Below are 14342 nucleotides of genomic sequence, written 5' to 3' on the forward strand. Positions count from 1 at the left end.
CCAACAGCTCCAACCAAATCCCAACTGAGACCATAGATTCATTGCCTTTGTGCCAAGCCCTGTGCCTCCCATCACTGTGCCCAGCTCTGGCTGGAGGTAACTCCCACATGGACATCAGTCCCCAGCACTGTGTGGTTAACACAGCTCAGGTCCCAGCTCTGCCTCTCCCCAGCTGCCAAGCAGGGATAATGATGCTCTACAGGTGATCCAGGCTAAGATAAGAGTGAGCTATTATTATTATCCCAATTACTACTGACATCTCAGTCACGTATTGTTTCAAAACACAGTGAATCACCCCACTGAAATAACAGGGCTTCCATCAACACAAAGAGCAGCCAGGCACAAGGCACAAGGCTCAAAAATAAGTCCCGGCTTTCCCTCAAGCAAAACAGCTGCTTGCACAGCCGAGCTCCTAATGCAAATAAATAAATATTCCCATCACCTGAAGAGACCCTTGTCTTGCCTCAAAGCATGGCTGCAGTTGCTCTGGAGATTGCTCCACTTCAGGAAGTGAGAAGTGGTTGAGAGGTGGACTTTCCAGGGGGATCTTGAAGAAGTAAAATTTTCAACATTTCCCTAAAGAAATGCTAGTGAAAAACCCAAGCAGGATTTTCCCATAACCTCTGCTCTCCAAACTGCACCGAGGAGCTGAATTATTCCAGTTGTTATTGGAATTCATTATTGTGAGAGTCTATTATTGTCAGCACTGGGAGAAGGGTTCAAAACCAACCAGAAGCAGTTATGTTGGTACCATTTCTGTGTGGAGGGAAATGACTGCAAGAGGAATTGCTGCTGCAGCTTTTCCCAGATTGGGCACCATGGGAGGATGGTCCACACCAGGGCTTGGGGAGCACTGGCTATGCCAGTTGCCACAATCATAGGATCATAAGCATAATTCATTGAAAAAAAGAAAGGGATTTTAAATATCTCTATTTTTTCTTTCCTCCCAAATGGTCCTTTCCTCTCCTCGCTCCAAAAAAAGCCAGGAGCTGCCGTTTTCCCACAGCATCACTCCAAGCTGCAGCCCACAGAAGCATTGCTAATGGTACCCTTCCTTAACAGCAACACGGAAAACGAGAGATTAAGCAATGGGAAAAGCAAATTAGACAAATTCTCCCATCCCCCGCTGCCAGCACGAAGGCAGGAGGAGCGGCGTTGGCGGCCAGGTGGGGTTTGCCCAAATGCTTTGCCCCGTATCAGCCCGTCTCCCTCTCCAGGAGGCGAACACCACGCTTGGAATCGCCGGGATGGGATGAGCAGGTTCAGCTCTGTTTCCTGGAGGGAGGAGGAGCGGGACGAGGGAGGGCTCGGGGCTGCCCTTCCCTGCCGGGCAGCCCCGCGCCGCTGCCATCGCCTTTGTCTCGGCAGCCCCGGGAGCAGGAAACAGGAGGAGGGCGGGAGGCCCGTCCCCAGGAATAAATGGGGCCGGACAATCGCGCTACTGATGTCACCCTTCCTGCCATCTGCTCCCCAGGCCAGCCGGGGAGCCAGGGGCACAGCAGGGCTGGGGGATGCTGACCAGCGGCGGCAGGGAAATGACACAGGTGGCAGAGGTCTAAATCAGCTTTCAGCATCCCCTTCTGAGGATCTGTGCACCTCACGTTGATTTCTCGGGGTCCCAAAATGCAGTCTGACTGCAATGGGAGGTGGGGAGAAGGAAAAAGGGCGAGAAGAGAGTTCATCACCCCAAAAGGCAAACACACAAGTGCATGCACAGAAAGGCTTGGACACCCCAAGCCACAGTCACCCGCCCTGCTTTATGCCAGAGGAGAATACAGCAATGATCCCCTCCCAGTATGCCCTTCCAGCTTCCCAGGACAAGTGGTTTAACCTCTCAGGGGTGTCCTGAAGCTTAATTAACTCCTGAGCTGCAAGTGTTGGGGGAGCCAGCCAGCGGTGGGCACGGCAGGGGCTGTGCAGAGCAGCAGCAGCAGTGGGGACATGCAGCCTTCTGCCCATGGATGTGCCAGGAGGGATTTCAGCCGCATCCAGAAGAGAAGCAGAAAGGAATTAAAGACGATGGCAACGCCTCTCTCCTCTTCCCCTAGCATCCCTGGTTACAATCACATCTCCAGCCAGTACGTGGACCATTATGCAATGATCCAGGGAGAAAACGATCCTTCTAAGCTCCTTCTATGGGGACAGAGCAGGGAATGCCAGGAAGGACCAGCCGGCCCCTTTGGGAGCCCACTGCTCCACTGCAGCTGGCGAGCTGCAGGTTTGCAGGCGGATGGCATCAGCTGATGTTAACTCTTCCACGCTCCCCCCTTCCCTACCATCCTCCTCTTCTTCCTCCCCCTTGCGCACCGCCTGTCGTGCTGCTGCTGCCGCTCCACGTGACGGCGGCCACTGCAGAGGTGACCCTCGCCGGGAGGAGGGCGGCCGCCCCGCTCTCCTCGCAGCTCGCGAAAAACTGATTATTCTGCTTTATTCTCCAGGGGATTTAAGAGCAGCCAAAGCCGTTCAGGAATCAGTCTCCGCAATCCCCTCCAAATCGCCCAGCCCGGAGCATCCCCGCCGCAGATTGGAGCGAGGCCGCCCCCCCGCCCGGCAGCCCCTTGATCCCGCGGGCTGATGTCACCGCCAGCCAATGCGGACAGCGGTGGCTTCTCGGGGTGGCGGGGCGGGGGGGGGGACACACACGACGCAGATGGCTCCAGCTGGGCCCAGCATTTGATTAATCGCCTGAATTACCCTCGCTTTGCCATAAAATTACAAGGCGGGAGCGGGGGAACGGTGGGAGCGAGCTGGCAGGGCTGCGATGGCAAGCCACCCTCCGGATGGCGACATGGCCACGGCGGCAGCCACCGGGGCAGCCCCCTGCAGCACCTCAGGAGGGCAGGAGCCAGCCCACGGCTCGGCAGGGACAGGGACACCCGGCCCTGCTCCGGCCGCCCAGCCCCGTGGCTCGGAGCCACCTCTATTATTTAACCAGGGGCGATAGAGAGAAGCCTGGGAGAGATAATATGCCATGACACCGGATAAGAGCTTCTGGCGTCACAGGGGAGGAGGATTACATGTCCCTGAATGGAGTTAGAGATGACAGAGGGGAGGGGAAGAGTTTTTAGCAGGGGATTAAGTTTACAGCTCCAGGAAGGCTTTGGGGGGTTGTTTGCTGTCATAAGACAAGTCCTAAAGCTGATATACCTGTTAGACTTGCTTGGAGAGGGATCCTGAAGCAAGGAGCCACGTCAGTGGGGTGGGGGCAATGAACAGCTCCCCGAGGACAGCCCTGAGGCCAAATGAGCTCACACTTTAGCTCTCCAAAGGGTGTCAAAGAGATGCTGGCAGATACTGGGGCTGGAGGGATGGAGGGAAGGATCCCTTAGGCCAGTCTGCATCCCACAAGAGAAGAGGGTGTGAGCACCTGCCAGGAAAGGTGAGGGTCAGATTCCTTACCTTCATCTTGGAGGCAGGCTGGATGAGCTCCGTGATGGAGACCTTGTCCTGCTGGAGCCTTCTCTTGACCAGCTTGGAGCAGCAGATGTTGACGGAGCTGAGGACGTGCCAGGAGTTGTACTCCACGAAGGAGCGGCTGTCGATGACCAGGGTGCCCTCTGCTCCGTTCCTCAGGAGGCTGGCCAGCTTCTTGGGGTCCATCACCTTGCGTGGGAGCCTGTCCCCAGCCATAACGGGCCAGTCCCCTCTATGGCAAGTGGGGAGCAAGGGGTGGAAGGGCAGGGCAGGGACGCCAGCACCCGTCTCCCCAAGGGGAATGAGCGAGGGCAGAGGGGTGAGCAGGGCAGCACCCGTCCTATTCTCCTCACGCTGCTAATGCCCAGAGTGCCAACTCATTGTGCTGAACCTGGAAAGAGAAGAAAGGAGACGACAACCCATCAGCTAGGCAGGATGATAGCTGGATGTCTTCAGAAGAACCTAAGGGTGCAACAAGCCACACTTATGAGGTGTGTTCTCCCAGCCTGCTGGCATGTGTGGCTCCAGAGCTGCTCAAGCCAGAGGTTTTCTCTTTGTATTTAATAGCCCTCAGCAGAACTTTCTTCCATAAATTTGTCTAATTGCTTTTTGAAGTCATATCAGCTTTTAATTTAACAGCCACAGTGGCCAGTGGCAGGGAGTAGAATGGCTTGCCAATTACACTGAAGAAGTCCTTCCCCTGGTTTGCTCCAAATCTGCTAGCTGATGGCTCCTCCATCATCTACTACTTGCACCAGAAAAGACCACATGTGCCTGTTCCCTAATCTTCTCCACAGTTCTTACCACATTTAGACCTAATTTAAGGAGCTTTTCAGGTCAAAGCATCTACAGAACCACCAGTTACACAGACACCTTTTGCCACGCTGGCCAGCTCCAGTGTGCCATGTTTGAGACCCAGGCACATCAGGGACCTGCACAGGGCAAGATGTCACCTCCTTTGCCTGTTTCCAGTACAACAGCTCCTCACACTCAATTTGCTGTTTCTGACCTCTGCCAAGCCCAGAGCTAATGGTTTCACAGAAGCAGCTTAGCTCAGCTCTAAGGTTCTGCTGCTGCACAGTAAAAGCTAGTTCGGGGCCCATCACACATACCACCAAACCAGGTTTGCTCACTCAAACCACTTCACATTGGATTTCACATTGCATTTCACCTGCCTGTTTATTAGAGCCTGCTCACAGGTATTTTTGCCAGCTTGCCTCCTGGCAAGTCAAGAGAAGACAAGAAATCAAGTTGGCCTTTACTTCTGTCTTCAAGAAACAGGCCAGGCATCAAGGCAGAGGTGCTGGGAAGCTGTGCTTGGACTGAGATGGCCCCAGAGTGCTCTCTGCTTTTCAGCACCTAACTTGCACAGAATTAGAAAGGGGTTTCACATACAGGAGTACCCGGTATGCAAACACCCTGTGTTTCATCTGAGGAGCTGAGAGGGGTGAGCCTGGTCCTCTCTGAGGAGAAGAACAAGATTCCTCCATGTCCAGCCCACAAGGTCTGCAAGAGCAGCAGGCAGGCTAGGGAGCATTCAGCTCAGGGTGTCCTCTTAAGTTTTAATGGAACACGTCACTGCAAGGATGTTTTAATGGCATTAGGTTTTACAGCCACTGCAGTCATTCAGAAAATAAGCCTGGGCTACTACCCGGCTCCTCTTGTGCTTGCCAGACGGTGTTTTAGAGAACCCACAAGCTGCTTCAAGGAAGCTTTAATGCATCTGAATTAGGAGGACTATGAATAACATGCCTGAAAAGGCCAGCGTAAAGATTTTCATTGACCTCTGCAGGATCAGGATTTGGTCCACGGACCAGAGGAGGCTTACAAGTCACTCTGATCCCAGCAAGCCAGCAGTTCCTATAAGCTCTTACACCTGCAGGCACCTACTGCAATGGTAGCTCAAGATACAAAAAAGATGCTCGAGTCAGACATGCTACTGGGTGACATGATGGGGACCTCAGTTACCAGTCACCAAACCTGGAGGACACTGCCAGCTTGTAGGAAAAGAATGGGAAGCCACAGAATGTGAGGATGGGGGTTCCAGCATTTGCTCTGGCTCGTGACTCCAGCGCTAACAGCCCAAACTTCCCTGGGCTACCAGACCTATTTCCCAAAGCAGGAGTAGATGTCCCAGGCTTCAGCCTCAGGATCCAAGCTCCCAACAGAAGGCCACATGAGGATGTGCAGTACTTTTCTGCCCTTGTATCACACCCCTGCTGCCTCTGCCAACGCGTTAATACAAATTATGGGAGGGAAAAAAAATCCCCGAGAAGCTGAGATAGTGACAGCCCCTCCTGGCACAAAGCATTTTGGCAGCCCCTTGGCACTCTGGCACAGTGTGCCTGGCCCCACGGAGCGCTCCGCAGCTCCTCACCACAATTCCAATTAGAGCAGCCCCCTCGGCGGGCATCGGGCGGTCCCCCCGCTGCAGGAACCCCGCTCCCCCCCAGCTCTCCTCAGGGGGGCTTAAAAATTGAAACAGTTCTAATTAGGGGGTCTGAGGGGGAGCGAGGCTGGCTCCTGCTGGGATATGACACACCTCATTACGTTGCTACCGCCTTGCCAGAAGCCCCCCTGCTGTCCCCTGGCTATAGAGCCAGGGCACTCAGAAAGGATGCAAATTAGCCAGCTTTTCCCCTTAGTGTTCCTTTCACACCCCACTCCCCAAATCACTTTCTGCCTCCCTTAAGCATCAGGACACCAGGCTGTGAATGTTTTTTGGCTCTTCCAATTACACTGAAGAAAGAAAAAGGGAGTAGAAAGAGTTGACAGACAAAAAACCCTAGAATAATACAGTGGCAGAGGGATGAGTGAAGCGGGAGGAAGGAGTGATCCAACATTGCAGAGCTCCTCCGGATATAACACGGTATCCAACCTCCAGATAGTGAGCAAGGGGTAAACTTTTGGGGTGCCAAACACAGAGGGGCCTAGGAAAGATAACAGACGCTGATGAACATAAAACTCTTGAGAGAAACCAAGGCACAAAAGGCCTTCAAAGTCTGGCAGATGACCGGAAGCTTGGGTGGAAGAGATTGGAGAAGACAAACGAGGTTTCCCAAGTCAGCTAATAACCCCCATCCTGCAGAGCAAGCAGATAAACCTCTGCAGACACATGTGACACATCAAACAGGCCCCACTCCCAGCTCCACCCAAAAGATGTGGGGGAAGGCAGGGCAAGGTTAGTCTTTTCTGCCCCTCTTCCCTTTACAGGGGATGGAGTTGGCCAGCTCAGTGTGGTCATGGAAAGCTGAAACCTTGGCATTAGAACCAAGACAAGAGGACTTCTCTGTGTAGGTTCAGCCAGGTCAAAGGCAGACAAGCAACTTCTCTGATGGCACCTTCACAGCATCTTGCAGGCTGTGTATGAGATGGTCTGTGAGAAGAAGCAGCTGCAATGTCCTCATACCTGGGAAGACCAGAGAACGAGGGAGGATGTCTTTCTGCTTCTGCTCAGATGGGTCAGAAGGAAAACTGAAGGAAGAGGCTTAACCATGAAGCACTGTTAAAGTAAGAGATCTTCTCACCCTGGTGAGAGGGGAAAAGGTTAACCTGGAACCTAAATTAGGGTTTCAGAAACATAGCTGTGCTCCTCTCTTATCAGTTTATTAAAGCCATCTTAATCTTCTTGAGTGTTCCTGAAGAACATTATCATAATCCTTTAATCCCACCTCTCCCTGGAGTGCCTGTAATGAGGAGATGGGCACATGGCTTAGCTGAATGGGGACAGCCAGCAGGAGAGGCCACACTTCAGCCGAGGGACAGAAAGATGGGCAGAGATTAGCAGAGGGCTGGGCCAACTCAGTGGGACTGTGTTCCTGGTGTCACCTCCACAAATGTGTGTGCAGGTGAGGAGAGCTGGCCACACGAGTCACAGGCATGGCAGAGGTGCACACAGCATGCAAGTGTTCAGCCTGGCTGTGACATTCTTCTGGTCAGGCCAGGCAGGAGAGCAAGAAAACCCAGGATACACCTCAGCCTGAGTCTGTCCACGCGGCACGAAAGAGCACAGGAACTCATCCCTGTGCTGGCCCAACACAGATCACCCAGACAGAGCCCACCTCCCTCAACTGCTCATCCTGCACAAGGCCCCCAGCTGACAGGTGTGGTATGGGATGGATCTGGTTTCTCTTTTACTGGAGACATCAACTGGAAGGGCAGCAGGTCTCCACAGCAACCCCAAAGCTCACTAACCAGCATGTCCACTCCTTGCACCAAGCCAGTGTTGTTGGGAGAGCTCTACCCTCCACAGGCAGCCCCTCCGAGGAGATGCTCCCCCCACTGCCACAGGCAAGCCAGCCTTGCTGCAGGAACACGTTTCCATCACACCTGTGAGACTGGAGCTACAGCATTCTCATCCCAGGAGCACACTCTTCTGGTGGCATCTCCACCTTGAGTTTACCAAGGCATAAGAGCACCACAGGCAAACATTTGTTTATTTGTCCCCAGTAATCTGAAAGCAGCCACTCCTGAAGAACTGCCACCTCCACCAGGGACTCAGTGGCACTGACCCAAGTGATTTGGCTTTCCCCCTTGCAGCCTGGAAATATCTGTGCCTTGTGAGCCCTGCACTGAGATGCTGCCTGGCCAGGCTCCTCTATCAGCCCTGCACCCAGCCTCAGGCTCACTGCTGGGATGCTGGCAGGACCCCGCCGGACCCCAGCTCTCCAGACACTTCCTAAGATGCAAACCGCAGCGGTTTTTCCAAGCCCCACACCCTTTTTCCATCCTCATCCCCTCATTTCTTTCAAATCCTTCAGCATTTAGCGAACTCCCCTCGGCTGGCTCATGCTGGTTGAGGGATTCCTAAATCACAGGACCATTACTAATTATTATTATTATTTTGCAGCAGCAATCAGGGACGCGGGGCTCATTAACAAGTTAGCACCTCTGGTTTCCCTGGAAACCCGCAGCTGCCAGGCAACGGCGGCTCTCCGGCCCGAGGCGATGCTACTGCAGCGCCTTCAGCTCATTCCCAGAAAGATGCTCGGGTCCTGCACGGCTTGATGAACCCAGCCTCGCCAGTGGGATGAGGTTAGGAAACTCCAGGATGTGTCCCCTGCTCTAGCCCATCTGCTGGGAACCTCAGCCCTTCTTCCCGATCCCGTTCTGCCACTCACAGCATCTCAAACTGCGCAGTGGCTCCTCCCTCCCGGCGAGCCATGCAGGCTTTCTCCAAGGGCGAGGAATTTGGAGCATAATGATTCCCCAGAGTAACAGTGGGACAAAGCTGTCAGGTGCCTGCAGCAGCCGCTTTAGAGGTGATGTAACTGATGACGATTTCTCAGCAGTTGCTCAAGGTCCCTTTAAGAGGCAGCACAAAAGATTTCTCTGCTTGACGACGGAAAAATGGAGTGGGATTTTTTTTTTTTCTTTGCTCTTTAAAAGGAGGATGGGAAACACCACTAACCACATCCATAACTCAGACACAAAATCTGCTCGTCCACCTTTCCCTAGTGAATCTCAAGGATGGGGAGGAATGACATCTCCCAAGCCCCAGCAGTATGAAGATGCAGGGGAGATGGCAATGACTTTCCTGGTGTCATTTAAGCCAAATTGAGATCCACAGCTCTTTCCTAACCCCTGCCACTCACACGGCACAGGACTCCCCCACAGTCTCATCCACACTGATCTTACAACCCCATCTTGGATCCCTGCACACCCCAGGCACATTCCTCCTGGGACAAGAGCTCCTGCGCATGTCTCTCCATGCAGGGAGCACTTGAGGAAGGAGGCAAAGGGCAGCATTCTCTTTTTCCCACAGCATATCACCCGGAGGCAGCCACTGCACTTTTGCCAGGGTTTCAAGCTTGCTGATCTCATGATTTCTTTAATTTTTTTCTCCTCCTTTCTACACCGCAGTCTCCTTTCAATTCCTGTAGGCTGGAAGCAGCATGCCAGAGAGCCCTGCAAGGAGCTGCACGCAACCAAACGCACCCACTCGCCTCCCCGCATCTCCCACTGCCCTCCCCACGCTCACCCTGTGGCCCAGAAGGTGTTTTCACCAGAGGACGTGGCTGCAGGGCCAGGATGTCCTTCAGCAAAGTGCCAGATGGTGCAGTCACACCGGACAAGGGACGTGGCGTGGAGCCACGTGGCAGTGATGATGTGGGGGTGCTCAGCCTTGGGTACGTGGCTGGCAGCATGGGACAACTCAGGGACAAAAGGGAAGGGGACAGGCTGTACCCAGCTGCCAGGGAGTCTTTCCCATGCACCCTCACCCCACAAGGCAGATCGGCTCTCCTGGCTGCAGTTAAGCCAAGGAAAGGGGTCCTTCATCCTCCCTCACCACCTGATGTCGTGCCAGCAGCTTTGGATGGGTTATGACTGCAAATGCAATTGCCTCCCAGCCTGTTTCCACCAAAAAAGTGCAGTTAAGGATTTATAGACCGGCCACTCCCAGAAAAATTTCTGACTGCAGTCATGGTAGTCAGTCTGGAGATCCAGTCAGGAAAACCGACGGGGACAACAGGGAAAGGAATTTGGCTGGAGTCTAGATGACAAGGGCAGTATCTCCTCCTCTTAGACTTGTGCTTTTAACATGATTTATATGGTTTTCCCCTTTAGTATAAACACAAGCTTTCATTTTAAAGCCCACAAAAGCCAAGACCAAAGGTTATCCATGACCAGCCAGCCATTTCATCACTGCCTTTGCCCATGCTGAGGATATTTCTCCCAAGCATGCTGCTTTCTAATACCAAAGCTATCCCATTTCCATTCTCACCCTGCCAAGCAGAGAGCTGGCCACGTTCTCATCCCAGACCTAAAAGCACCTTCTGCTTTGAGCAGCGTGGCACACATCACAGAGGACATGTCATGATGGAGAAGAGAAACCTGGTCCTGCTGATCTTCAAGGGCCCTTGCTGCCCACTGCCTGGTATCCCATCATGTGCTGCACGACCCCTGAGCCCAGTAGGTTTATCCTGGGGATAAGGTGCTTCTTTGCCTTTTTACAACAACAGCAGGCAGAGGCAGCCCAGAAAGGCATGCAGTGAGATAGTTCTGCAGGGCTGGTCTGTCTCTCTTGTCCCAGGACAGCAAACACCATAAATACCTGCTGGGTGCATTTGCAGTCTCCTGGAGAAAGGGTCTCCAGGACCTGGGTCCTATTTTCCTACAACACCTACACACCAAGTGAAAGAAAGCACAGGATTAAGCTGTGGTTCTTCAAAGCTGCAGATAAATATAGCATTTCACTTCTTAAGCACAATCCCCAGTGACAGGAACTTGTCCATCTCAGGAAAGTGCTGGGGACAGCCATAGGTGAGGCCAAAGCGAGCACCTAGCACACACAGGGGCAGTCAATGCCCTGTGCAGTGACTAATGACAGTGGCTAATGCCAGTGCACTGTCATTAGAGCCCCATATTCAAATGACAAATAGGAGCCCTGCCTCCCTGAAGAATAATGATGTTCCTTTCTGATAGGTTGTCTGCAGTTTCTGGTGAGTACCAGTGCAAACTGAGGTGCACAGGTTTGCAGCCAGAAAAAGCCAATGCCCACAGTTATGCCTCCCTATTCCCACAAATCTGTGAATCTCCCTAGAAGATCCAGAATTTAATGAAAAAGGAAGGGGCTCAGTTGGTTTTCTATCTGATGAGACACTCCCCAGGTCAGCAAACATATTTCACAAGTTTTCTGACCTGGTTCATGGCTTGCTGAATTTTCTATATGCACACAATAGCCAAATTGCTCACGGGTTTGGGATGAATTAGCATGTGTCAGCTCAGGTTCTACTTCCTACCACAGCCCTAACAAGAAGGTACCAGCTCTGAGCTTTGGAGGATTACCTTTCTCTAATAAAAAACACACAAGACAGGCAAAGCCCAAGCTGATGTGCCTTGCTCTTCTCCTTTTCCCTTAGGAACCATGATTCATGACCAGCTGGTTTTGTTCTTAATCTGAGGTGACACAGGGGTGAAACAAAGTGATTTGCAGGTCTTCCTCTATCCTCACCACGGTGCTGAGCCATGGCTTGCTGGTCAGAGGCCACAGCTCTTCATGTATGAAATGCTGCAGCCTGGCCTCCTGACTGAGAGCTGGGTATTGCAGCACTTTGTAACATGGGTCTTCTCTCTGAATCCCTGTTATCACTGCTGCTGTGGGTGGCAAGGACTCATTTGCTGGAGGAAACAGACAGGAATATTCCCCTCACCAACTCCAGGCAGGTGTTAAGCATGACATATACATGCACTTTAACCTCAGTTTCAAAAAACCCACAGAGATATATCATGACATCCACCCAGAGATTAAACATCCTCCAACTCATCTCCACGCCAGCAGGTCTCACTCAGCCCTGCTTCTGAGCCTGCAAGTGACAGCTGGGGTGATCACATCAAACCTTGCTCCTTTTGGGCTGCCTGACCCCCAGCTAAGACCAGTTCAGTCACCCCCACCCTCCCACCTGTCCTGCTGGACTCCAACAGAGCTCACTCTTATCAGGTACTGCTGAATGAACCTTGCTCAGGTGCCAGACAAAGAGGCAGCCAAGCTCAAAGCAGAAGGGATTGTGAGGATGACACAGAATTAACAGGCATCAGCATTCAGCAAGCAAGCGGAGAATGCGTCGATCTATTTTTAATGGTACAATGAGAGTGCTTTACAAAAGGATGTGTCTGGGGAGATTCTGCCCAGTCAGAGATTTGCATTTGGGTTTTTTTGCAGCAGTCAACTTCCCTCGATGTGTGGGAGGCATTTTGTCTCTTCACCACCCCACAGAGCAATTCAGAGGGCCCTGGCTCAGTTTTGGCTGGAAGCTCACCCCTCTGGGTCACCTTCCTGCCCTGCTACATCCTTCTGACTTTCCACCAGAAGACCTGACCTGATGTGAGCAGCAGCTAAGGTGTACAGGACAGGTCCAGGCTTGCTTGGCTTCTGGGTGTCAGCCCTGCTGAGCCAGTACCACCACTGGGGACATCTCTGCAAGGTCCCAAACAGCAGCAAAGCAGTTAACATGGCTTTTCACGGGCTAGCTCCAGTCAGCAGTGCTGGCACCCTCTCTGCACCAGCCCTCCACTCAGCAGCCTCAAGTGGCAAGCGAGGCCGCGGCTGCGCCCGTGCGCTCCCCACGCAGGGCGGCCGGCCAAGGCACATGAAGATGGATGAATAACTCCACTCAAGCCACAGCTCGAGGAGGACCAGGATGCCATCACTAGCTTGGAAATGAGGGTTGTTAGAGGCAAGGCAAAAACAATCAGATGTTGTAGACACTTCTTGGTTGCTTCTTTTCAGCAGCGTGCCCCAGAGATGGAGGGACCCTCTTTGTCTGGAGGGTCTGGATTTCAATGGGAGACGTGTGATTCACGCAGGCACAGGTTTAACATGCGTAAAGGGCTTGACTTACTCGATGCAAAAAACCTGCAATGCCCTAATAGACTGAAATTTCTCCCCGAGCTTCTGCTGCATCAGCTGAATTACCATGTGTTAGCTGCAGACAGCAGAGCTCCTCAGAGAACTAAATCCCCTATTAAAAAGCTGAAAAGAGGCGAGCTGAAAAGCCGGGATGCAGGCACACTGCGCACCTCCGTGCCGGATGAGTAATGTGGGCTGGCAGAGACGGACCGGAAAGACGCACTGCATCATGAGCAGGGCTGGAGGACGTGGTGGGGGACAGGATGCCAGGGTCATGCTGTCACTGGAACCTCCATGCAGGATCAAAGCAGTGGTCCACCTCATTCACGTCCCCTCACCAGCACTGCCTAATAACAGGTATCCTACAAAAGCCTGGGAGAAGCAGGGCGGTGGGTATTCATGGACTAGTCACGCAATAATTTAGGTTTAAAGGGACCTCAGCGGTTCAGCTGGTCCAACCCCTCTCTCCCTTAAAGGAGAACGAGCACCAACATCAGAACAGGTTGTCTTGCCCTTCTGGTTGCCAAATGAGTTGTTCCCAGTCATCAGTGGACTCAGAAATAATGCTCCCCATAACTTAACATGCTCAGAAACCCTACACACAACTCAGAAACCCTACACAGAGAGCCTCTTTTGCAAATTGCTGGAGGACCTTGAAGGATTCTGGAGAAATTCCTGAAGAACACAAGGTCTCTGACCCAAGAAAAGGCTTTCTTTAAAGAAAATACAGTAAAGGCAGACAAGACATATATGCACCATCAGGGAACCACAAGCGCTTTCCACACACTAAAAACAACATGGAAAAAGGCATAAGAGAAGTGCAAAGAAAAGAGAAAATCAAAGAAGGGTTTCCAGCCCCAGATAGGTTCCTTGGAGTCTCTTAAGTTTGGGCTTAATGCACACAGCCCCTGCACTTCTGTCCTGTTACTGCTCCCTGTTTACAACAGGAGACTCTATGTACTGGATCAGCTTCCAGTGAGCACCTCCAGGTTCTCCTCTGAACCCAGCCTGGGCTAGCACTTCACCTGTCTTCTAAAATACTGATCCTTCCACAACACCATGCAAACAATGCCCATCACCTAAGGAAAATGAAGATCCAAAGCAGCAAAACCAACCCTACAGAAGCCCTGGGCAAAACAAGGAAAGAAGCCTCCTGCACACCAGCCTAGATTATCTTGTCCAGCTAGGTCTAGAAAACCTCACAGGAAGAGCCAAATAGCAGAGAAGTGGAGCCAGCCATCCTACAGGAGTCATGGCAGTCTGCAGCACAGTCTGATCAGGGCTCTGTGCACAGTCCCCCAGTGTAGCCCTCCTTTATTCTTAATCTCCTTTCTTGAAGTGGAGATGGTTGAGAACCAAAGGAGTCCCTTGACAGCATGAACCCAAAGGTTTGGGGAAGAAAGTCTAGAAATATATCTTGGAAGAGAAAGAGATGTTTTCCTCGCCATGAAGTCATGCTAAAGAGGAGACAGGGTCACCAAGGCACTGACCATGACCAGAGCTTGGTATGGTCTCAGCTGCTGGCCCACTTCCAGCAAAACAACTGTCCCACGGGGATGAGACACATGTCATGGTCTCC

General features: G+C 52.5%; 1 protein-coding gene across 5 annotated transcripts in view; it reads right to left on the minus strand.

Moving 5' to 3' along the window:
- DUSP8 (dual specificity phosphatase 8) overlaps window positions 1–14342 on the minus strand; it is a 45928-nt gene that overhangs the window by 28000 nt on the left and 3586 nt on the right. For all 5 annotated transcript variants that reach the window (XM_064425213.1, XM_064425215.1, XM_064425214.1 and 2 more), the window contains exon 2: window positions 3400–3805. In XM_064425213.1, coding sequence (XP_064281283.1) covers window positions 3400–3630 — 231 coding nt within the window. In that variant the 5' untranslated portion in view covers window positions 3631–3805. The remainder of the gene's footprint in view (window positions 1–3399; window positions 3806–14342) is intronic.

This window comes from Passer domesticus, chromosome 6 (genome assembly GCF_036417665.1).
Source record: "Passer domesticus isolate bPasDom1 chromosome 6, bPasDom1.hap1, whole genome shotgun sequence".
NCBI classification, from domain to species: domain Eukaryota; kingdom Metazoa; phylum Chordata; class Aves; order Passeriformes; family Passeridae; genus Passer; species Passer domesticus.